Source organism: Balearica regulorum, chromosome 17, assembly GCF_011004875.1.
Source record: "Balearica regulorum gibbericeps isolate bBalReg1 chromosome 17, bBalReg1.pri, whole genome shotgun sequence".
NCBI classification, from domain to species: domain Eukaryota; kingdom Metazoa; phylum Chordata; class Aves; order Gruiformes; family Gruidae; genus Balearica; species Balearica regulorum.
In genome coordinates, this window is record NC_046200.1 from 10699320 (window position 1) to 10721711 (window position 22392).

The window sequence follows — 22392 nt, forward strand, 5'->3', positions numbered from 1 at the left end:
AACAGCTGTGTCCCCGGCACAGGATGCTTGTGCCGGGCTTGTGCCCCGGTGCTGCCCCTCTGCCCTGCCTGGCCGGTGCTGCGTGGCTGTGAGAGCCCGAGCTGCTGTGGCATGATGCGGCCTCGTGCCGGCTGGAGGGAAAAGTGCCGAATCCTGCCCCACTGATGTGCTGCTCCTCGGTGACCCCGGCCAAGGTGCTGTGGGCACCCGCTGGCCTTTGCCTGGGGAGGGGCTGTGTGCCCCCCGTTTGCAGGGATGAGCTGAATTTGGCCCGTGGGTCCCCAGGGCACTGCCCGCCCCACATCAGGTCCCTGGTGGGAGACGCCGCTCTCCTGGCGCGGGGGTTGCCAAAGCTGGGGAGGGACAAAGGCTGTCCCATGGCGCATACCCCCAAAGCACAGGGAGGGGATGGGGCAGAGCTGGTGCCGCCGGCCCCTTCTGCCTACTGCCAGCCTCCCGAAGCCCATCTGTGGCCCCACGGCACCGTGCGGGGGGTGGGATGGGGCACAGCGCTGATGCTGCTGAACCCCTGCTTTGGGGATGGAGAGCAGGATGGGACCTGGGGGCCAACCCCTCACCCCTCGGAGGGGAGCGGGCCGGGCAGCGTGCTGCACCCCCAGGCTTTGCCAGCCCCCTGCTCCCCTGCCTTGTCCCTGCCGCCTGCCGCCTGCCCTTGGGCTGGCATCCCGGGCAGGGGGCTGGCATCCCAGGCAGGGGCCTGGCTCGGTGCGGAGGGGCTGGCTGGGGGCCGGGCCGATCCCCCGCTCCCTCCTAGCAGCCGAGGAGTTAAAAACTCAGCCCTTGTGATGAATATTTAACAGCAGTGCACAGGCTGGAGCGGAGGATTTCTCCGGGCTGCCTGGGCGCTGGCAGCGCTGCCTCCTGCCTCAGCCCCGCCGCCTGCCCGGGTGCACTGCGGAGGAGGACGGGGCGTCGCGGCGGGGCCGCCTGCCCACTCCTGCCCGCTCCTGCCCATCTCTGCCGCCGGCATGGGCACACAGGGGCTGGGGATAACTTTTCTGACTTTGCCTCTCGTCGTCCGAGCAGCCGCGGGAGGTGAGATGCACTGCCTGCCCACCCTCCTCCCAGGGTGTCTGGGGCGGCTGGAGGGGACGGGGGGGTCCCTGCGGTGGGAGAGGATGGGGGTTCATGGGGTGCGGGGCCGGGGTGTGCCTGTGCCAGCCGTGTTCGTTCCCTTCCCTTTCCCGCGGACCGGGGGGGCGATGCGGGGCCGGGGTGCTGGGGACAGCCGCACCAGCAGGGCTGGAGGCAGGGACTGGGGGAACTGGTCTGGACCAGGAGCCGTCTCCTGCCCTCCCACCATCCTCCTCCCCACTGGAGGATGTCCCCACTGTGTCACTGGCTCTGGGAGGTCTCAGCCCACCCGGGGCTGTCTGTCTGGGCTGGGGTCCCCTCGGGGTGGGTGGGCATACAGGCACTTGGGTCTTGGGCTTCAGCCCATCCACCCCACAGACCTGCACCACTGGGAAACACCGACGAGAATGAAACCTCCGAGCAAATTGGCGCTGCCATCCTGGGGCCGAGGCGCTGGGGTGCTCACCTGCTTTCGGGCTAGGCTGGCAGCAGCGAGCGCTGCCCTGGCTCCTGCCGGAGGATGCTTGAGGTCGGGTGAGGGCTGGTGGGTGTGGATCCGAGTATCTCCCAGGAGCTCGACTTCCCCCAGACAGGGAGAAAAACCTGATGTCCCTGCCCTGGGGACCATCTGAGTCCTGCACCGTCCCACTCTGAGCTCTCCTCTGGGACTGGGGTCTCCTGTACCGCCGTAGCGAGGATTCGGATACGGTGCTGCAGGCTGGGGCCACGAGCAGCCCCGGTGACAACAAGCAGGGCTGCCTTCGTCCTGCTGGTCCAAGCGGCCACGGCTGGAACGAGAGCGTGTCTTGGCTTGCCTGCAGCCGGCCGGCTGGTGTGGCCCCTCAGCCATCAGCAGGGATCACTCACGTCGGCTGGCCCCAGGCAGCACCCCAGGCACCAGCTCTGTGCCTCCTGCCAGGAGCAGGACGGGGAGCTGAGGTGGGAAGGGGAGTGCTCCCCAGCTCCCATTGCAGAGCTGATGGCCCTGGGCAGATGTGCAGACAGCAGGATCTGGGCTCTGGCTTCCTCGGCATCCCTGTGTCTGCTGCACCAGCATCCGGCATCGAGCACGTGGTCCCCATAGGCACCCCGAGTGCGGGCAGCAGCGCTGGTGGGAGTTCGGCAGCCCTGGCTGAGCTGGTCCTGAGTGACAGAACAAGCCGTCGTCCCGCAGCGTGGGCACGGGCCTGCCCACCGCCAGCCCCTGCCTGCTGCGGCCCCCAGCAACCGCCTTCTGCTGCCAGCCCACCCGTGGGGAGCCACGGGAAGCACCGGGGAAGGGCTGCAGCAGCCCCCCCTCGGCTCCCCACTCCTTCAGGGCTGCTGGGGGGCGGGCGAGGCGTCTGGTGCAGAGCGAGGGGCTGCCTCAGCTCCCTAGGATGGGTACGGGGGGACGGCCCCCACAGCAGCTGGGGAAGGAGCCTCCCAAGCAGCGAGGTTTGGCCACCTCAGAGCGGAGCAATGCTGAGGGAGGTTTCCCTGCGGAGCGGCTGGGGGAAGTAGGGAGGCTGTGAATGTGTGAAAACACCAGTGCCGAGAATAACCGGGATGAACACGAGCACCGGCGGCATCCCTGGCTGCGATGAGGGGTGCCCTCGCCATCGGGGGGCCGGCATGGCCACGGGTGGGTTTGGGGAGCGGGTGCCTGTCTCCATCACGTGCCCTGAGCTCTCCTCTCTCCTGCAGGGCAGTGGTGTTACGACTCGCAGGACCCCAAATGCGGTGAGTGGTGTCACGTGCGGGGTGGGGGGTGTCGGGGCTGTGCGGGGCTCGGACCCCCGCGCCTCCCCATGGTGCCTGGCTGAGGGCACCTGGGCAGCATCAGCGAGGGCGCAGCAGGGAGCGTGGCTTGGAGAAGGGCAAATTCACCACCCACGTCACACCAAGGCGGGAATGGTTAGAGCAGCTCCGCTTTCAGGTGTGCCGGTGTAGGAACTGGAGACAAGCGCCCGAGCCCCTTGGAGAGGCTTGGCCCTGGCCCCCCACCCCAGCCTGGTCCGGGTGTTCCAGGGGCAGCACCAGCCTCCCCTCTTTCACCTGAAGCAAATTAAATCCCAGATTTAACATATGTGGTTAGCAACCCTAGTGAGGCATCAGGGGGGCCGTGGGGCACAGGGCCCTGGCACGAGGAGGGGCGGCTCGGGTTGGGCAGGCAGCAAGCCCTGCCTGCCGGCGCTGGGAAGACTGGGGGCACTTTGTCTCGAAGCATGTAAATAGCTTGTAAAAGGTTAATTAAGGATCAACGAGCATTTAATCAGCCGTTACGGCCCAACTGTTTTATAGCTCTTGGGTGCACGCGCCCCGTGCCCAGCTGCCGCGGCACATCGGCTGTGGCCAGCGAGCGTGAATCGCCGGGCTCCGCTTGTCCCTGCCAGACCAATGCTCGGCATCACCCGCAATTTAACCTCATCAGGCCAGCGGCGAGGGCAGGTTTCACGAAGCAGGGAAGCAGGGCCGGCGGGAAGCAGCTTGGGCAGCGTGGAGCCGGCCGCGTGCCCGCAGCGGGGCCGCAGGGAATGGTCCCTTAACGATGGCACTGGGTGATTTGCCTGGTAGCGCCATGCCGGGGAGCTGGCAGGGCAGTGGCGTGGCCAGGCTGCGGCTCCCCGGGTTTCCAGAAGGGAAGGAGACAGGGCTGAGGCTGGGGGGGGGGCCAGAGGTGGGGGTGAGCACGTGTCTGTGCTTTTGTCTGCCCGAGAGGAAAGTAAGGAAAGGCGACAGCTGGGCCGTGGGGAGAACGGCCCCCCCAGGCCCTGGTTGTAGGCGATACGGAGCGTAATGGGGTGTGGGTCAGCCAAAGGCTGCCCAGCCATAATGTGTGCCAGAGTAGAGCCAGCGGTGCCCACGGAGGGATGCCCTGAGCTCCCCCGGGGCTGGGGGTGCCCTGGGTGGATGGGGCTGGAGATGACGGAGGAGCTCCCATTCCCTGGACGGGACTGCGGCCCGTCAGCTGTGGACAGCAAACGAGCGTTGCAAGAAGAGATGATGCCGCGGTGATGGGGACAATGAGCCACACATATGGGGCGTGTGATCTGACCACGGTGGCAGCTGTGGGGACCTCTGCTCACGGTCCCCAGGCAGCACCGTGGGTTTGCAGCGGGTCCAGCCAGCTGCCGGTGCTGCCGTGTCCTTGTCCAGCTCCTGCCACGGTGACCCCCCCCAGCCCCAGGAGCTGCTAATGGGCATTGTGCGGTCACGCTGGATCCCATGTGGGATTTGCCCCAGGACGAGTCGCATGGCCAGGATGCGCTGTCACCTGCCACGACTGGACAAAACCAGCGTGGGTAGGCTAAAACGTGGTAAAACCCTCACCGTGTGTTCTGTGAATGAGCCTTAAGTACTCCGTCCTCCCTCCTCAGCAGCTCCTGTCTGTCCTTCCCTCGCCGGCACTCTGTGGGGCAGTTTGCTCCCTCCGCACAGAGCAGCCCCCTGCCCAGCCCCAGCCTGAGCCCCAGCCCGGGGGCCGGGGGGGGCCGGGGGCTGGCACAGCCCCGCGGGGGGGTTTGCTTGCAGGGACGGGCAGAGGGGGCTGGGAGAAAAGCCTGCCCTTCACCAGCGGCAGTGCGGAGGGACGGATGCTGCTGGGCTAAATATAGCCCCCGGCCCCACGAGGAAATCCTGCTGAATTATGGATGAAGCTGCAATAAGCCCCCGCTCATCAATAGGGAGGAAGGTTGGCTGGGCAGGAGGGCAGCTCTGGCGGGATGCAGGCAAGCACGGCAGGGCTAGCAGGGACAGCGGGGCTGGCTGGGGACCAGACACCCTTGGCCTCGTGTCCCCCCTGGGGACAGCAGTGGCTCGGTGGCTGCCCGTGGTGCCCCTGCTCCTCCTCTGCAGGCCCCAGCCACTGGAAGGAGCTGAAAGCCACGTGCGGCGGCGACAAGCAGTCCCCCGTGAACATCGACAGGCGCCGGCTGCAGCGGGATGGTGGCCTTGGTGACATCCTCTTCGAGGGCTATGACCAGGCCCCCCCCGGCAAGTGGAGGCTGGCAAACGATGGGCACACGGGTGGGTGCTGCGGTCGGGCACACCCCCCCCTTCCTCCGGCTCACCGGACACCATCCCAGCTGGGGCTCGACTCCGTCACCACTCCTGGGTGCTCTCTGCCCTCGAGCTGCAGGGTCCCGGAGCGGCTCCTGCCCCGGGGCTTTTTGTCAGTGCTGGGATGAAGCTTGGGCAGGACAAGCCTGGGTGTGCCAGGGCTGTCCCCCATCCTTACCCTCACCCTGTCCCGCTGCCCTTGCAGTGATGCTGAGCCTGGCGAGCGAGTCAACCTCTGAGCACATCACCATCAGCGGCGGGGGCCTCCCTGGCAGGTACCGCGCGCTGCAGCTCCACTTCCACTGGGGCAGCCCAGCCGGGAACGGCTCCGAGCACACCCTCGACGGGCGCCAGCTCCCCATGGAGGTAGGTGAGAAAAAGCACCCATCGCGCTCTCTGGGTGGCCCAAGTCCTTGGAAGGTGTGATGGGAAGGCGTGATGCTGGTGTGTCCCAAGGCTGCCACGCAGTGGGGTGAGCGGGCTCGGTGACGCTCTGCCGGCGGATTCGGCCGTGCTCCCTGTCACCGCAGCCTCGTGCCGATGGTGGGGTACGGACAAGCACTGCGCAGGGCACCTGGGCCGTTAGAAAGCAGCTGACATGAGACTCAAAGACTGTCTTTACCGTGCGTGGGCCAAGCTGCCTCGTCGGAAGCGCTCAGCGGGGTTTGGAGGGCTCTGCGCCCCGCCGGCACCGCACGCTGAGTCAGTGAATGCAAGCGAGAGTGTGAGGGAGCACGCTGTGCCAAGCGTGTCAGGATCCTTCTGGGTGAAAGAGGCTCTGTGCCTCTAAAATATTAATTATCTGCCAGAGGAGAGCAAAATTTATGTATTGCGGCTGGCAGGCACCCCGGGACTGCTGGCCCCTTTCCTCCCCCCTCCCCTTCAAAGGATGCTCACTTCACTGGGGTGCTTTGATCCTCGGAGCAGCCACTCTGCAGAAGTGCCCACGGGACCTGGAGGGCTTCTCTGGGGGGGCAGCTGGCTCAGCGTCCAGCCACCCCAGGCTGGCTGCGGAGATCTGTGGGCAAGTGCCCCACTGCTCAGCCGGGGGGGTGGTTGCCCACGCTTGGCCTCTCCATGCTTTCCCCAGCTGCACATCGTCCACATCAACGTCAAGTACCGGACGCTGGCAGAGGCCAAGGGGCATCCCAACGGGCTGGCCGTCCTCAGCTTCTTCTTCCAGGTGGGTCTGCGGGGGTGCTCTGTGGGCTCATGCTGCTGGCAGGAGGGGACCCCCGGGAACAGGCTGCTCACGGTGTGGCTGGGGGAGCATTGTATGGCTGCCCCGAGGGGGCGAGAAGGGGCAGGAAGGCTGGGTCAAGGCTGGGAGGTGCTGGGGAACCTCAGCGGTGAAAGGTGCCATGACCCCCCCCCCAACAGCTTCATGCAAGGGGGTGCCGGCTGGGAGCTCACCCATCCTCACCGCTGCGGCAGCGTGGGGCCGGCTCTGCCTGCGGATGCTCAGCAGTGCAGGATGACCCAGCTCTGCGTGTCCCAGCCACTTACTCTCCCCCTCCGCAGGTCTCCGAAACCCCTAACACCAACTACAACACCATCGTGGCGGGGCTGAGGAACGTCTCCCATGCTGGTGAGTCGCCTCCTCGCTGGGGCAGGGACGGAAAGGGGAGAGACCCCGGTGGGTTGGGTGGGGGGGATCTACCAGTCCGTGGGGCGACCTGGCTGAAGGGAAACTGATGGGGGTGGCCCTGCTGTCCCCACCACGTCCCCGGCACGGGGCGGGCTGAGTGCCCATGTCTTGCCCCACAGGGGACTCAGTGGATTTGGCCTCCACCTTCCGCCTGAGCACCCTGCTGCCGCGCACCGGCCAGCTCTCCGCGTACTACCGCTACCAGGGCTCCCTCACCACCCCCGACTGCAGCGAGGTCGTCGTCTGGACCATCTTTGAGGAGCCGGTGGAGATCGGCCGGGAGCAGGTACCAGCATGCACAGTCCCGCACTCCAGCGCCCACAGGGCTGGACGCCCCGAGCGGCCCCTCTCCTTGCTCTTCCTGACCCCTAAGCAAGAGCACAGGGAAGGTCACTGCTATAATAACGCTCCCGGCAACCTGGCAATTAATTAGTTTTATGAGGGTTAAGTAATGGAGCTGTGGCCACCTGCCTGCAGGGAAAACTCCTGTCCGTAGCGCTCTCCTGCCCAGCCCCGGTATTGAAGAAGTGAAATGGGAGCAAACCTGCTGGAGCTCAGAGGAGGCTCCAAGGAGGTGGGTGGGTGGATGGATGGAGTGAGCTGTCTTCTGCTGCCCAAGCGTCTTAGCAGACGTATTTCGTTGAGGGTGTCATGGGCCAGCTGCTCTGAAAGTGCTCAGCACAGGCAGTGAAACTCGATTACCTCCTTTAAACCTCAAGAGCCAATTCTTGCAAGCCCCTGGCTCGTGTACGTACCCTCCGGGTCTGGTTTCGGGAGAGCAGTGAGGGGTAGCAGGAGGACACGCACTGGCGCGGGGCCGTGCCGTGGGTCCTGCACCATCGGCTGTGGGGCAGCACAAAAGGGGGTTTGCGAGTGGGCAGGGGCTCGGGGTGCCCAGCGGAGCGGCTGCCCACCCCTGCGTCTCCCCCTGCGCAGCTGCAGGCGTTCGTCAGCACCCTCCACTTCCCAGCTGCCGGCCCCACGCTCCTAAAAATGACCAACAACTTCCGCCCGCCACAACCCCTCCGCAGCCGGAAGGTCTTCGCCTCCAGGGCAGCCACGGCCAGCGGCGGGTCCCCGTGCGGGGGCCACTGCCAGCTCCTCTCCCCCCTGCTCCTGCTGGCCCTGCTCGGCCCCTTCTCGCCAACCCCATAGGGCCTGGCGCAGCCTTTCACCAGTCTCCACGTGAGCGTTGCCCCACTGCAATGGCGATGGGGAGGCAACACACCTGGGTCATGGGTTAATGGGGGGAAAGAAAAGCATGTCGAGGCCTTGGCTGGGCGAAGATTTTGCAAACCTGGATCTCTGCAGAGGTGAATCTCTGCAAGCCCGGAGCCTCCCTGCGGTGCCCCTGTAACCAGGGGGTGGGAGGCTCCAGGAGGGGATGCTGGAGGGGCTGGAATAAAGCCGAGGTCCTCGCCAGTGGCTGCGGGTCGCTGCCTCTGTGGCTCTGTGTCCCTTTGGCGTTGCTGGGGCAGGGTGCCTGGCACGGAGGGTGCGGGGTTAACGGGGAGGGAGCTGGGGACAGTGTCTGGGTGGCACTCGGGGACACCTGCCCTGTGCACGGCTGCACAGGCGGGTCTGCGACTCCCCCTCTCCTCTCTGTGCGATAGATCCCCAGGGCCAAATCCTGGCCCTGCATGTGGCTCAGGGTCCTTCCAGTCCCTGTGCTCACAGACTGTTGCTTTCCCCAGGGTTGAGGCTGGCTGATGGAGGGACGAGGCTGTCCCCGGGGACACAGCACCCCTCAGTACCCTGGGGCAGGATGCGGGGAACCGATGGCTCTTTCCACAGAGCTAATTTCACGCTGGCAGAAAAAGCTGCAGCTGCCGGTGCTGCTCCTGCGCTGCCCGGCAAGGCAGGGGCAGAGCCAGGGCCCGGGCAAATGGGGTGGTTCATAATTAATGTGTTGAAGCTCCAGGCGTGTTCCTGTCTCCTCCTGAATGATGGACATAAAAGCACAGGTCGTTATCTGGGCACAGAGCAGGGCGGGTTGAGGTTTTCATCATTTCTGGGGTTTTCATCATCAAACCCAAGGGGGGCTGCGGCACCCATGGGTGCAGGGGTCCTGAGCATCCTCTTGGCGTGAGGCTTGGGCTCCCTCTGAAGCCCACAGCGGGGAAGAGGCATCTCCAGGGGATGAAGGGGTCCAGCCGAAGCCCCCGTGATCCCCACGCTGGGGTAAGCACCCTGTGGGTGCTGAGGCTCTATGAACCACCCCCCCCACCCCCCCCAGAGCTCAGGTCTCGGAGCAGCCACCCTGGTCTGGAGAGGGGAGGCCAGACCCGGTGCTCGCGCCCTGGGCTGCCGGGTGCTGCCGGGCGGGCAAGCGCAGGATGCTGAGCACGGGCTGCCTTGTGCTGCCGCGTTCTCCTGCCGCCGGCGTGGCGGTGGCCATTGCCCAGCGCGGTGATTCCCGCCGGGCTCCGGCTGGCGCCGGCTGGAAGCGGCAGCGTCGCTCGGGGCCCGTGTGCTGACCTTTGGGTAAGCACCTCCTTAGTGCGGGGAACGGCCCCGGCTGGCTGCCCACGCCGTGCCGGGGGGTCAGGCCTGGAGGACCCGCAGGCGTGGGGCCACGCTCGCCCCGTGCGTCCACGGGCAGCCCGGGCTGCCACCGCCCCGGGTCGGGGGGGGGGGGGGCTCCGGCCGGCCCCGCGCCCCCCCCCGCGTGTCGGTCTCCCCGCCCCCCCTCCCGTGCGCGTGCCCAGGTGCCGCTCCGCCGCCACGGGGGACACGGGCCACGCGGGGGCGCCGGGGCCGGGCGGGGAGCGGCTGCCGAGCGCCGCGGCGGCCGCCAGGGGGCGCCCGCCTCCCGGCTGCGAGCACCCGCGGGCGCTGTCCCGGTGCCACGGTCACGCGTGTCCTGCCGGCCTGTGGCCCCCTGCTCCCCCCCGTGCCCCAGCATGTCCCCCCGTGCCCCGCTGTGCCCACCGTGACCCTTGTGTCTCCCCCCTCCCCACGTTCCCCCGTGTCTGCCGTGCTGTCTGTGCCCCACGTCCCTCTGCGTGCCACCGTTTCCCCTGTGTCCCAGTCCCCCCCGTGCCCCCTGCCCCGCTGCGCAGCCCAGCCCCTCGCACCCCCACGCTGTGGGGTGGCTGTCCCACGAATGTGCCCCACTCCAGCCCAGGGCGGTCGCAGGCCCGGCTGGCACGAGCAGCGGGTTCAGCCGCAGAGCGTGGCGGGACCTCGCCAGCCACAGTGACCTCCAAATGGCTGCAGCCCCCCAGTCTGCTCCAGTACAAACCAGGGTGTGAGTGGCACCTGGGCATGTCTGCCCAGGGTTCCATCGAGGGCACAAGGCTGGACAAGGGCAGCAGGGGGACGAAATGCCTGGCAGGAGCCCTGGGAGCAGACACAGCTGTGCTCAAGGTCCCCATCCCCTGGGGGACCCACCCCGCTGGCCGTGGTGCCCCTGGCAGGGGATGATAGTGGCACCAGGCAGGGTCTGGCAGCCGAGACCCTCCGTACGGCTGGACAGCAAAACCACCCCGAGGGCTCAGCACACACTGCGCAGCCTGCTGGGACCCCAAATTTGTGAAGGTGCTGTGCCTCCTGCTGGGAATGCTGGGCTGCCCAGGAAAAGGACTTGGACCTGGATCCAAGAGCCATTGCTGAAATGGGGCTGAAAAATGGCTTTTCCCGCCTCCTGCCCTGCCCGCAGCACAGCTGGGCAGAGATGCTCTGGGTGCCGCGTGCTGGAAAGTTTGTGCCGAGGAAGCGGTGCGTGCTGGGCCCGCGGCTATTCCTGGCTCCCAGCTGGTGTTTGGCCGAAGCAGGCTCTTGTTTTCGGCCAGGCTGTAATTTTAGCAAAGGCTGGTCCCGAGCAGCAGGGCTGCGGTCGGCACAGCTGCCCGGGGAGAGCGCCAGCTCAGCTGGGGGGGTCGGTGATGCGTGTCGGCACCCCCCTGCCCACAGCCGGCCTTGGGTGCCCAGCCAAAAGTGCCCAAAACATGGCAGAAATGCTTAAAAATCGATGTTCTTCCCCTGTCGCGGTTGCAGAGGAAGGGGAAAGGGCTGGGGCTCTGCTGTGGCTGGGACCGGTGGCGTTTGCTTAGGGTGGGGTGGCTGCCGGTGGTGCTGTCACTGGCCGGGTGCAGGATCCAGCCCTGGGGTGCACCCCGCATTCCCCTCCAGTCCACCCCACGCTGGCTGCAAAAGCTGTGGCACTGGCACTGCTCACCCCAGCAGGCCGTGGAGGGGGAGAAAACCAAATTTGGCTTAAAGTCCTCCCTAACCGGTTGAGTCAAACCCTTCTCTTCCCCTGCCAAGGGCCCAGCGAGGACTGCGGCGGTCACCTCCATCACACCCATCAGTCACCTCTGCCACCGCCTTGCCATCACCCTGCCACCAATGTTCCCTACCTAGAAATTTCTTAATATTAAGGTAACACCACCCGCCCCCCCATCATGGGAGTTCCAACAAGGGCTGAAACTTAACAACCATATTTCTCCAGCCCTGTGATAAAACCTCTCCATCAGCACACCTGCCTGGGGAGACGTGGCTGTTTACACCAAATATGAGCAGAAAACAAGGGTTCGCTTGGTCCCCAGACCGGGGCTGAAGCTCTGCTGGGAGTTTGATTTTATTATCACGCTAAACTTGAGATGATAAATATTTTGAAGCAGCTGAAAGGTGTTTATTTTCGAGTTGGTTCAGCTTGTTTATGACCTGTTTACAAGCCTGGGTGTTTATCTTTAGGGCTGTTTACCTCTCCGCAGGCTGTGGCTGGGGGAGATGTGTTAATACACATCTAAATAAACACCCGGCGAGGGGTCCGGCCGCCCCTCCCGGTGCCTTCCTCCTGGCTGCCAGCTGCGCCACGGCCGTTGCTGTTTTGACAGAGCTATGCAAATACTTTCATCTTCGCAAATGGGCTTGATTGCTCAGGTCGTGTTTTCAACCACACCAGCCTCAAACATTTATTTTTTTTGTTTAATTCCTTTTCAATTGCAGCCTGATAAACCTTGGCCTTGGGCTCTGTGGCTGTCCCTGGTTGGGGCTTTGACCCAGGGCTGCCCGGGGGGTGTTTCAAAGTATTTTATAATTCATAACCTGTATTTTCTAATTTATAACCCACATTTTATTCATTTATAACCTATATTTTATTTCCAAGATTCAGGGAAATCTGTCCCATATTGTGGGATTCCGGAGGCTGCCCTGTGCAGCTCATGGTGGGTCGGAGTGATGGACGAGCCCAGCTAAGGGGCTGCCTGGCAGGAGGCAGAGACTGATTATTTTAATTCAGATAATGAGAGAGGATTTGGGGTGACCCAGCAGTGGGGTGGCAGCTGGAGGCCCCGGGCTGGTCCCCCGGTGGCGGTGGCCCAGGAGGACAAGGCCAGGAGCCGAGCAGTGTCAGGGTCAGCCCTGGCCCCGAACCCCGTGCGTGTGGGGTCAGCAGTGCCCAGCTGGGGGGCCTGGATCGCTGGGGGAGGGTGTGCACGAGTGCGCGTGTGTTTGTGCATGCATGTGCAACAAGTGCGTGTGCACACATTTGCAAGTGTGTGCAAGTGTGTGCATATGTGAGTGCAAGTGTGTGCATGTGCAGCAGCTGGGACAGGGACCACTCTGCTGGGCGAGACCCCGCTGGGGCAGCCCTGCCAGGGACCCTCCAGGAGACAGGAGGGGCAACCCTGGGCCGGGGACGAGCACCCTGGCGCAGGCACGCAGCCCAGCAGCCTCGGCACCAGCCCCCACTGGGTCCCTGGTCCTGTGCGTCCCCCCACCCCGCCAATTTTGGGCAGCTTCAGGCTGCCCCAAAACCTGTCCCCCCGCCGTGGCAGCTGATGGCCCCGTGAGGCGACAGCCTGGCGAGGCAGGGGCAGAGCTCATCACAGCGAAGAGCCGGCTGCCATCTCGGGGCTGAGCCAACTCGGGGCTCGTCCGTGTGGCACCCGCTTGCCTTCACACGTCAGCACCCACTGGAGACGGTTTCATTTCCTTTTTTTGGCCCCCTCTTCGAGTTTCTGATTGGAGATTGTGGTAGGCAAGGAGTAAATTTAGCTGGGGGATGCCCCGCGGCCGCACAGCTGCGCAGCCGTGCCGGATGGGGGGGCCGGGGGGGGGCGAGTGCTGGCGTGGCACAACCTGGGCTCTGCACGGCCTTTCCCCAAGCCCTTCGGTGAAGGCAGCTACGTGAGCGAGGGGACGGCGGGATGGGCGCGGGAGCCACCAGTTGCCCCTCTGGGTGCTCAAGCCGGGCAGAGGCTGGCGGGTATCGCCCGAGCTCGGCACAGCCGCAGAGCCAAAGTGGGGGGGAACTCGTGTTGGCCTCCCATGGCCGCCCCAGCGCGATGAGGCTCTGCCCCGCTCCCCCCAGCCTGGGCTGCGGCTATTCTTGGCCCCAGCTCTTGCTTTCGAGTTTCAGCCCTGCTGCCTCCAGGAACGGCGGCTGTTCGGGCGGCTGCAGCTGCCACAGGGAGGGCGGGCAGGACACCCCCGTCCCCTCCGGCTGCTCCACGTCACCCATGTCTCTTCAGACGAGGTGTTTCATCAGCCCCAGGTGCGCTCACTCTGCTGCTGCCACGTCCCCGCACAGGGAGCCCCCAAATCCTCCTGGCACGAGATGCTGGGGCTCGCCGTGGCCTGGGGAAATCACGGAGTGATGTGCAATGAAAAAAAAGAAGCCCGGGCTGGTTCTAGGGGGACAAACCTGTCTGCACGCGGGCTTTGTGGAGGGGCTGCGGCGTGGCCACCCCCGGGTGCAAGGCCATGGGTGCAGGAGCTGCCCTCGCCCCCGGGCAGGGTTTGGGGACAAGAGCAGAGCTTTGCTCTCTGGGCTGGGGGTGTGTGTGTGGGGGTGTGTGTGGGGGGGTGTGTGTGGGGGGGTGGGTGTGTGTTTTGGGGCAAGAGTTGCAAGAGCTCCCATGGCCCCCACCCCTCTGCCTCCATCCCTGCATCCCTCCCTCTGCTCTCAGCCATGGGGCCCCTCCAAGCCCAAAGCATCTAAACCACCAGGGTTTATTAAACCCCCCCAAAGGCCTTGCTAAGCCCTCGCCTGCAAGCCTCAGGCTCCGAGCGCAGCTCTTGCCAAGCCCCAACCCTGCCATGGGACCCTCCGCCTCTTTCTGCAGCTAATTAAAGCCTTCCTGAAGCATCTCATTTACTAAATTAGATCCCCCTTGTTTTAAAATTAATGGCAAGCTGGGAAAACAAAAAAATAAATGACTGTTAAAAAATGCAGCACAGAGTGAGAGCGAGAGCCGCAGCTGGGGAGAGGCACGGGTTTTGGTTTTGCTCAGCACATTTGCTCACCAGAAAACCCTGCCAAAGGCAGTTGCAGGCTGCTACTTCCCAGGCACCGCTTCCCTCCCCTCGGGGGGCTGGATCAGGCCCCGCATCCCACTGTGATTCCCAGCGATGCCTCTCCAGCCCCGTTGAAGGGGTTTTTACGGCTGGAAATTTGCTGTGCTGCGGGGGAGTATGGGGGCCCTGGGGGACCCAGGGCCACTGATCTATAATTCAGCAGGTTTTGTTTTTCTTTTTTCCTTGCCAGTTGTTGCTTAGGAAAAGGGTTTAGCAAAATCTTTTAATCAATAATTAGTGAGGTTTCTTGCCCCCGGATCGGAGATGTGCCTGTACTCTGCTCGCCCAGACCTGAGCCGAAGCAAGACCCCCACTCGTGGCCCAGCAGGACCTGCCCCAAACCGAGCCCATGAAAAGCTCAGTCTGGTGTCCTGCAACCGAGGGACAGGCATTGCCCACGGGACGCTGAGATGGATTTCAAAACCCCACGAAAGCATTGCCCTGCTGCCCCCCTCCCCACCATCCACCCCCCCAAACTGTGGCATTTAGCAGAGTAAAACCTGGCAGCATGGCCGGAACGGGGGCTCCTGTGTTACCCCGTCATTCACTCCAGCCTCAACCACTGCTTAAGGGTGTGATTTGCCAACTACTGGAATCAATAATTACTGAGGCTTCAGCTTTCTCAGTGGAAAAAACAGGGGACATCCTTCCTGGCAGCAGGTCTTGGTCCTCGGGGCATTTTTGGCTGGCAGCAGCCTAGGCCGCAGCTCTCCCTGGTGAAAGCCGGGGCACCGGCAGCACCACGAGGCCAGGGCTGAGGATGCCGCGGGCAAGGGTTTGCCAGGGAATAACCTTGCTTGCCCATGGAAAGGAGCTCAGCCCTGGGGTGGAGGAGCCAGTGCTGTCTCTGAGTACGTGTCCCCCAGCAGCGAGCCAGGTCAGGCATGTGTGGCCATGCTGCCAGGACCCTCGCCTCCCGCACCCCCTACCACAGGCACCGCAGCCCGGCAGCCCCCCAGGACCGACTCTGCCAGCTCTCTGCCGCTGCAGGCTCCCTCTGCCCAGGAAATTGTGTCTTAATGAGCTCATCTTGAAACACATCAGGACAGATGTCTCCATTGCCCTTCCTTCCTTCCTTCCTTCCTTCCTTCCTTCCTTCCTTCCTTCCTTCCTTCCTTCCTTCCTTCCTTCCTTCCTTCCTTCCTTCCTTCCTTCCTTCCTTCCTTCCTTCCTTCCTTCCTTCCTTCCTTCCTTCCTTCCTTCCTTCCTTCCTTCCCGTGTTGCGATGCAGGCCGAGCATCCATCCTGCTGCTGGCTCCTTCCCTGGGGCCAGCGGCAGCCCAGGGTGCTGCAATCCAGCCTGGGCATGGGTTTGCTCCGTGTGGATGGGGTTTGCTGGGAAAAACCCGAGCCTGTCACCCCACACTTGCGCAGGGGCACTGAGACTGTCTCCATTGCCCGGTCCCCTGTGCAGGATGATGGGAAGGGGGTGTACCCCATGCACGGGGCTGTGCCGTGGCAGGATCTCCCTTGCCCAGCTGGGGAGCAGGATAAAGCCAGAATAAAAAAAAAATAAAGTTGTTTTTGGAGTACGAGGTACCTCTTGGCACCTCTGGTAGGGTCCAGGCCCTGCTGCGATCTCCCTGCCAAAAAGCAGGAGGGAAGGAGGGCTGGGACAGACCAGGGCTCACATTCCCCCCCACCCCTCCCGTCTGTGCCCTTCCAGCACTGCACAGTGCCCACGGCCCCCGCAGGGCTGGCACACATCCCTGGAGCTGCTGGGGGGCCCCGGGGAAGGCTCGAGCTGTCCCCTGGCGAGGACAAAACGCCTGGTGCAGCCAGGGAAACCCCAGCAGCCCCGGTGTGGGGCACCCCGGGGCAGCCCCAGGTGCAGTGAGGGGTGCAGCTTTGCTGGGGGGTCTGAGCGGGGCTGTGCTGCGGGGACTGAGCCCCTGCCTGCGCCACTGGGGATGAGCGCCTTCGATGGCACGCAGGCAGGGAGTCGGGCTGGCAGAGGCCTGGGGCTCTCGGTGCACCTCCCAGTGCCCCACCGTCCCCAGGGGCTGCAGGGTCACTGGGCAGCGAGAGAGAAACGGCAGCCACCATCAGCCCTGCTGCTTGGCTAAAGCTGATTTAATGCACATGGAGACAATGCTGACACGGGAATGGGGTGGGGGGGGTGCAGGGGGCACCGTCCACACAGAACCAGCGTGGGCTTGGTGGCAGTGTTTGTTTGGGTGACCCTGCATGCAGGGGACACAAGTAGGGTGGGGGGGAGTGTTTCAGATATGGGGACAGCATGGAGTGGAGAGTTGCTGTCTGCAGCAGCAACCGGGAGGGATGAGGAGAGCGATGGGGATGTTACTCCAGCCAGGAGCCTTGGGTTGGTGCTGTGGATGTGACCATGGACCTGGAGCTGGCTGGAGAGCTGCACACCCTGCAGAAATACACGCTGGGAAAAGCACCTTATCCAAGTAATGAGCAGCATCTTCCCATCAGAATTAAGTCTTCTGAAATGCTAAAACACTGTGTTGCCATTGCTGGGATGTCCACAGCAGTACTGAGGGACACGGGGCTCCTTTTGCCAGCAGCAGGACCAGTGCTATGTCCAGGCCATCACTGTCCACCCTGGCACATCCGTGTGAGCAAGAGATGGATGAAAGAAACTTAATTTCACTTAAAGTTTCTCTGGCGTGTGTGCTTTCCTGGCAAGTTTGGGGTTGCTGCCACAGTGCAGCCTGGGAGGCTCTGCTCCCTTAGACGTTTTGCCACACAAGGAATAATGCAGAGAGCAGAAACTGCCCCCTCAGATGTTGCCTTGTAGAGTTTGAGTTTGGCAGAAGATTCTTGGTTTCATTTTAGCTTCAATTCCTGAGAAACCCTCAAGTGGTTGCTGAACGGCTGGGTAAAAAAGAGCATTAAAGAGCCAGGGTGGACAACTTCATCAGAGCTTTCTGGGATGGATGGAGGTGTTGGGGTGGGTCAGATGGACGGAGACACTCAGGTGGGTAGGATGGACAGAGGCATTGGGGTGGAGAGGACGGGTGGACAGGACAGGTGGATGCAGCAGGGAGGGCACGTGGTCGGCAGTGCTGCACAGAGCACTGCTTTCTCCTCACCGGCTGCTGGGGGCTTTGCCCCAAGCAAGGCCAAGGTGGGGAGCACCCGTCCCACAGCGAAGGTGTTGGCTGGGCCCTGGCCTTCCCAGGGAGGTGACTGCCAGCAGGAGATAGGGAGTAGCCACGGCGATGAGGGGGGGTCCAGGTCCCTGGGATGGGCACGGGGGCTGCCCCGAGTGGGGCTGACCTCTGTGCCTCCCTGGAGTCACTCCCAAGGCCATTTCTGTGCCCGGAGAGATGTCTGCAGAAGACGCTGCTGGGACACATGGCAACCCAGAGCCTGGTGGGGCTGGGCACCTTACTGGCACTGACACAGCCCAGGGAGGGGGATGTGGTGGGGCTGTCCCCCACCCTTTACCAGAAAGCCAACCGTATCCTGGGCTGCATTAAAAGAAGCATGGCCAGCAGGTCAAGGGAGACCCCACCTGCAGTACTGCCTCCAGCTCTGGGGTCCCCAGTACAAGACAGACATGGAGCTGCTGGAGCAAGTCCAGAGGAGGCCACGAAGATGATCAGAGGGCTGGAGCACCTCTGCTATGGAGACAAGCTGAAACAGTTGAGGTTGTTCAGCCTGGAGAAGAGGCGGCTCTGGGGAGACCTTAGAGCACCTTCCAGTACTTAAAGGAGGTTTATAAGAAAGATGAGGACAGACTTTTTAGTAGGGCCTGTAGCGATAGGACAAGGGGTAAGAGTTTTAAACTGAAAGAAGGTGGATTCAGACTAGATACAAGGCAGAAATTTTCTATGATGAGGGTGGTGAAACACTGGCACAGGTTGCCCAGTGGGGTTGCCCCAGTGGGATGCCCCATCCCTGGAAACATTCAAGGTCAGGTTGGATGGGGCTCTGAGCAACCTGATCAAGTTGCAGCTGTCCCTGCTCATTGTGTGTGTATGGGGGGGGGGTGGTTGGAACTAGATGACCTTTAAAGGTCCCTTCCAACCCAAACCATCGTATGATTCTGTGTCCCCAGAAGGTGCCTGCAGGGATATGTGGTAACCCAAAGCCTGGTGGGGCCAGGCGCCCCGCTGGCACCGACACAACCCGGGGAGGGGGATGTGGTGTGGCCGCCCCTCACTTTGCAAGAGACTAGCGAGGGGACATCTCCCCCAGAATGGCACACAGCGTGGCTGGGTGCTCCCACCCCCCATCCCCAGGGTGGCTCCTGGCAGCTCTGATAGGGTGACCGCAGCCGAGCACTGGTGCTCGTGTCATAGCCGTGGCCGTGAGCCACTCTGTGTGCAGGGCCGCGGGGAACTTCCCCAGGGCTGTGCCGGGGCTGGGGACAGGACATGTGGCGCAGTGGCCAGGCTGCCTGGCACAGGGTGCTGCATGTGCACAACTGGAGGCTACACCAGCACCCCTATGCTGGGGGACATGGGGGTGACTGAGGAAATGGGGACAGAGCCAGGGCCAGCCGGCAAAGGGACACATCTGGCCATGGCCTCACCACAAGCCACGTGTCTTTGCAAGGGACCTGGCACCCAGAGGCCAGCGGGCAAGGGACGAGGACAGCACAACCAGGGCCACGTGCTTGCTGCTGGCGTGGGCGTTTAGATTGGGCTGCTGCCCCATCCCCTGGTCTTGGCAGTACTGGGGGGTTCATCAGGGTCCCCTGGGTGAGCAAGCACTGCAAGGAGCCCCAGCAATATAAGTGTGTGTGTGTGCGCGTGTGTGCGCGCGTGTGTTCCCATCCCACCCTCCTCCATAGCGGTGCCACTGGGGCGATGCCAACCGGCGCAGAGAGGAGCAGGCGCGTTGGAAGGACACAGAGACAGGGATGCTGAGCCAGCGCTAGTTCAGTGTCGGTGTTTATTCATGTGACACTCAGGGTGGGGGGACAGGAGCAGGGAACAGGGGGACATGGGGAGAGACATCCGCGGTGGGGTGGAGCCGCTGCCCCCAGCAGCGGGGAAGAGAGAGGGGGCCGTCGAGGGGCCGCCGGGCACGGGGAGGTCTGGGCGGGGTTAGCACGTGGATCTGGTGAGGGACTTCTGCACGGCGCCAGCCTCGTGCGTGACCTTGCAGACATAGTTATCATACTTCTTCCAGTCAGAGGCACTCAGCGTCAGGTAGCTGCTGGCCATGTACTTGTTGTTGCTCTGCCGCTGGGGCTGGCTGGTCGCGACGCCGCTGCTGAGGGTATTGCCATCAGCCGTCCAGGTCACCTGCACGGCGCCAGGGTAGAAGTCTCCCAGCAGACACACCAGGGTGGCTTTGCTCTGTGTCGAGAGCTCCTCCTCAGATGGCGGGAAGAGGTGGATGGTGGGGGCACTCTTGGGCTGGCCTGCAAGGGAGAGAGAGAACGGTGTGGGGTCGGGGGGGGCGGCCTGTGCCCCCCCACAGCCCCCTGCCTGCCTGCCCTGCCTGCCCTGCCTGCCCTGCCTGCCCTGCCTGCCCAGCTGGCACTGCCCTGAAACACTGCACTTCCCTCACAGCTAGGAGTTTATACTTGATAACTATAATGTATTTAGATTTGGGATACATCTCTATATATATGTTATATATATATAAAAGCTATAGATGTATATATATTAAAAAAAAAATGTGTATATATGTGTGTAATACACACACATATATCCCATATATACTTTCATATATGTTATATATACACACTATATGTATATATATGTGCATATACACATTATATATTATAGATATCTATATATACAGCTAATATACATCATATATGTCTATTATATATTATATATATAAAATATACCATATACTACGTCTTATATATTGTTATACAACTATATGTATAAAATTATATATCATTCATATAATATACATATTTATGTTTCACATATAAAATATATATGTTATATATTTTATATACATAAATATATATTCATATATTGATATATAATATATAAAATATATATTCATATATATTTTTATATAAAAATATATATATATTATATATTTAAACCCCCAAATCTCTGGTTAGTTGCCATAAACCATTTTCTTTCCTTTTGCAAGGCAGTTTTTTTAAAAATAAAAATTTCAAAGACAAATCATCCTGTGTTCTGCCCAGTTCTGCTTTCAGACACTTTCAGACTTGTCTCAGAAGAAGTACAACTAAGAATCACCCAAAGGAAGATGAAGAAAAGAAGTTTGGTCCTTCCGAGGAGGTTCTGCTCCCTCCTCAAATGTGAAATGTCTCTATCTATGTCTATCTATCTTTATTCAAAAACCAGGACAACTCCACCATTAAAAACTTTCTGCTGAAGAAATTGGCAAACTAAATTTTTCTTGATCTTACATCCCTAGTAATTTGGTTCAGACTGGGATTTTTTGCCAAATTCTTTTAAAAATTACAGACAAAGACTAACAAAGATCTTCCTGGCATCATTTTCAACATAATAATCTCCATTTTTGACACGGCTTACCTGGAGAACAGGCTCTTTAAGATAGCCCTGAAAAATTTCGGTTAAGATCCCACGGACATGCCATTTTAACACAAAGTCGGATGTGACTTCAGCTCACTCACGGCCGAGGACAGGCTGCCATTTCGCAGCGCCCACACCCTTGGCCGCGGGACCCCGCAGAGAAGCCCCAGCTCCTCACCGAGAGCAACCAACTTAGTCCTCAGGACTAAGAGTTGAGGACTTAGACCTTAGAACTTAGACTAATGACTAATTTTTTTAACAAAGACAAAAATTTACTTTCTTAGAGACCTAAACCTGAGTTTCTGAAATAGGCTCCCTGAGACCTCAGACACATTTTCTGGCCAAATTTTAAGATCTTTCAATTGAGAAAATACCCTTCAATTTGCCGCGGCACGCGCCAGAGCCCTCCAAGTCCGCAGGGACAAGACATAGCCCACAACGCCGTGCTTAGTGCCCATCCCCGAACTGGCGGCAGACCCCAGCCCAGCGCCAAGTCCGAGAAAAACCCCCAAAATCACCAAAAAATCGACAAAAATGTCATAATTTCGCGGTGGGGAAGGAAAGACCGAGAAGAAGTCGGCGACTCACCTAGGACGGTCAACAGGGTCCCAGGCCCGAATTCAGCACACAGTGATACAGCGCCATGCAAAAACCTCCTGCCCCATGGCAGGAGCAATCCTGAGCCCCATGGATGTGGCAGGATGGAGGTGATGGGATGGAGATGTCCTGATGAATGCAGCGGCATGAAGGTGAAGGAATGGAGGTGTCCAATGGACACAGCAGGATGGAGGTGTCCCGATGGACGCAGCAGGATGGATGCACAGTGCTGGCCGTGCCCTGGTGGATGTGGCAGGGCAGGAGCATCAGGACAGCCATATGGGGATGACTGCGTATCCTTGCAGAAGGGGCCACAGGAGAATTGGGCAGCCTTGTCCCCACCATCTTGCATGGTCCATGTTGGCTGGGGTCTCCAGAGCTGTGGCTGCATTGTTGGCTGCTCCAGGGACCCACCGCTGCCCAGGGCCACGTGCCTTGTGCTCGTTACAAGCCTGTGTCCCTGCCCATGGTGTGGGGACGTTAATCCCAGGTGAGGAAGGGCTGGTGGAGGTTTTGAGTGCCCCTAAGGTGCCACAGGCAGCACCTTACCTCAACCTGTGCTGCTGTCATGCAGGTGGCTGTGGGCTGCCCCGGGCACCAGCCACCGTCCTGCCACTCCTTGGGCCACACTGTGGCTGCAGCCAGGGCAAACAGGGACCACCAGCCATCAGACAGGGTATGTGCGAATAAACCTCGTGAATAAACCATCCATCCGTTCTGCCCACTGCCCAGAAACACCAGCGCTGGCGTAGGAGCCATGGTTTCGTAGGGGACCCCACTGCCCAGCGCTATGCCACCCTGCAGCCTGGCTCTACTCTCGAGGGCAACACCGGACCCTGGCACAGCCCACGTCCTTACCTGGGCAGGATTTTTGGTACCTGGTGGGTGGTCAAGCCTCCTTGTGGCAGCTGTGTGAGGGTGCCCTGTGCTGGGGCAGCCTGCGGCAGTGGAGCGGTGCAGCCCCGGCTGCCGTCACGCTGCGCTTGCTGCTGTGCTGGAGCTCAGCACTGTGCTCAGGGCTGGGCAGGGTGTGCTGGGCCATCCCACTAAGGGTAAATAAGCACTTCCCTCCGTCACACCTGGCATCTCGGCACCGGCAAAGGCACTGGTGTGGGGTTGGCTCTGGTGCGGGGTTGTTCAGAGCCCCCCTGAGCCAATGAAGCCTGCCAGCCATGACGGAGGATCACGCCCTGGGATGCTTGCTGAAGGCACCTATCAATGTCTCAGTGGGTGATGACTGAAGGTCGAATTCACGGG

The 22392-nt window shown here is 61.5% G+C and overlaps 1 protein-coding gene and 1 gene segment (V, D, J or C); one reads left to right on the plus strand and one right to left on the minus strand.

Moving 5' to 3' along the window:
- The first annotated feature begins 847 nt into the window (after window positions 1-847).
- On the plus strand, window positions 848-8209 carry LOC142604219 (carbonic anhydrase 15-like). Of its 2 annotated transcripts, XM_075769411.1 has the most exons (8): window positions 848-1056; window positions 2782-2817; window positions 4933-5103; window positions 5342-5502; window positions 6227-6319; window positions 6658-6724; window positions 6904-7070; window positions 7721-8209. In XM_075769411.1, the coding sequence occupies exons 1-8, from the start codon at window positions 990-992 to the stop codon at window positions 7937-7939; spliced, it is 981 nt and encodes a 326-aa protein (XP_075625526.1). In that variant the 5' UTR covers window positions 848-989; the 3' UTR covers window positions 7940-8209. The 2 variants fall into 2 exon arrangements, with proteins under 2 accessions (XP_075625526.1, XP_075625527.1); XM_075769412.1 differs by lacking the exon at window positions 6227-6319 and having other exon boundaries at window positions 7721-8035.
- Window positions 8210-18940: 10731 nt separating this feature from the next.
- On the minus strand, window positions 18941-21283 carry LOC104630660 (Ig lambda chain C region-like). The segment is given in 2 exon segments: window positions 18941-19433; window positions 21127-21283. Coding segments are annotated over 2 exon segments (477 nt in total).
- Window positions 21284-22392: the final 1109 nt, after the last annotated feature.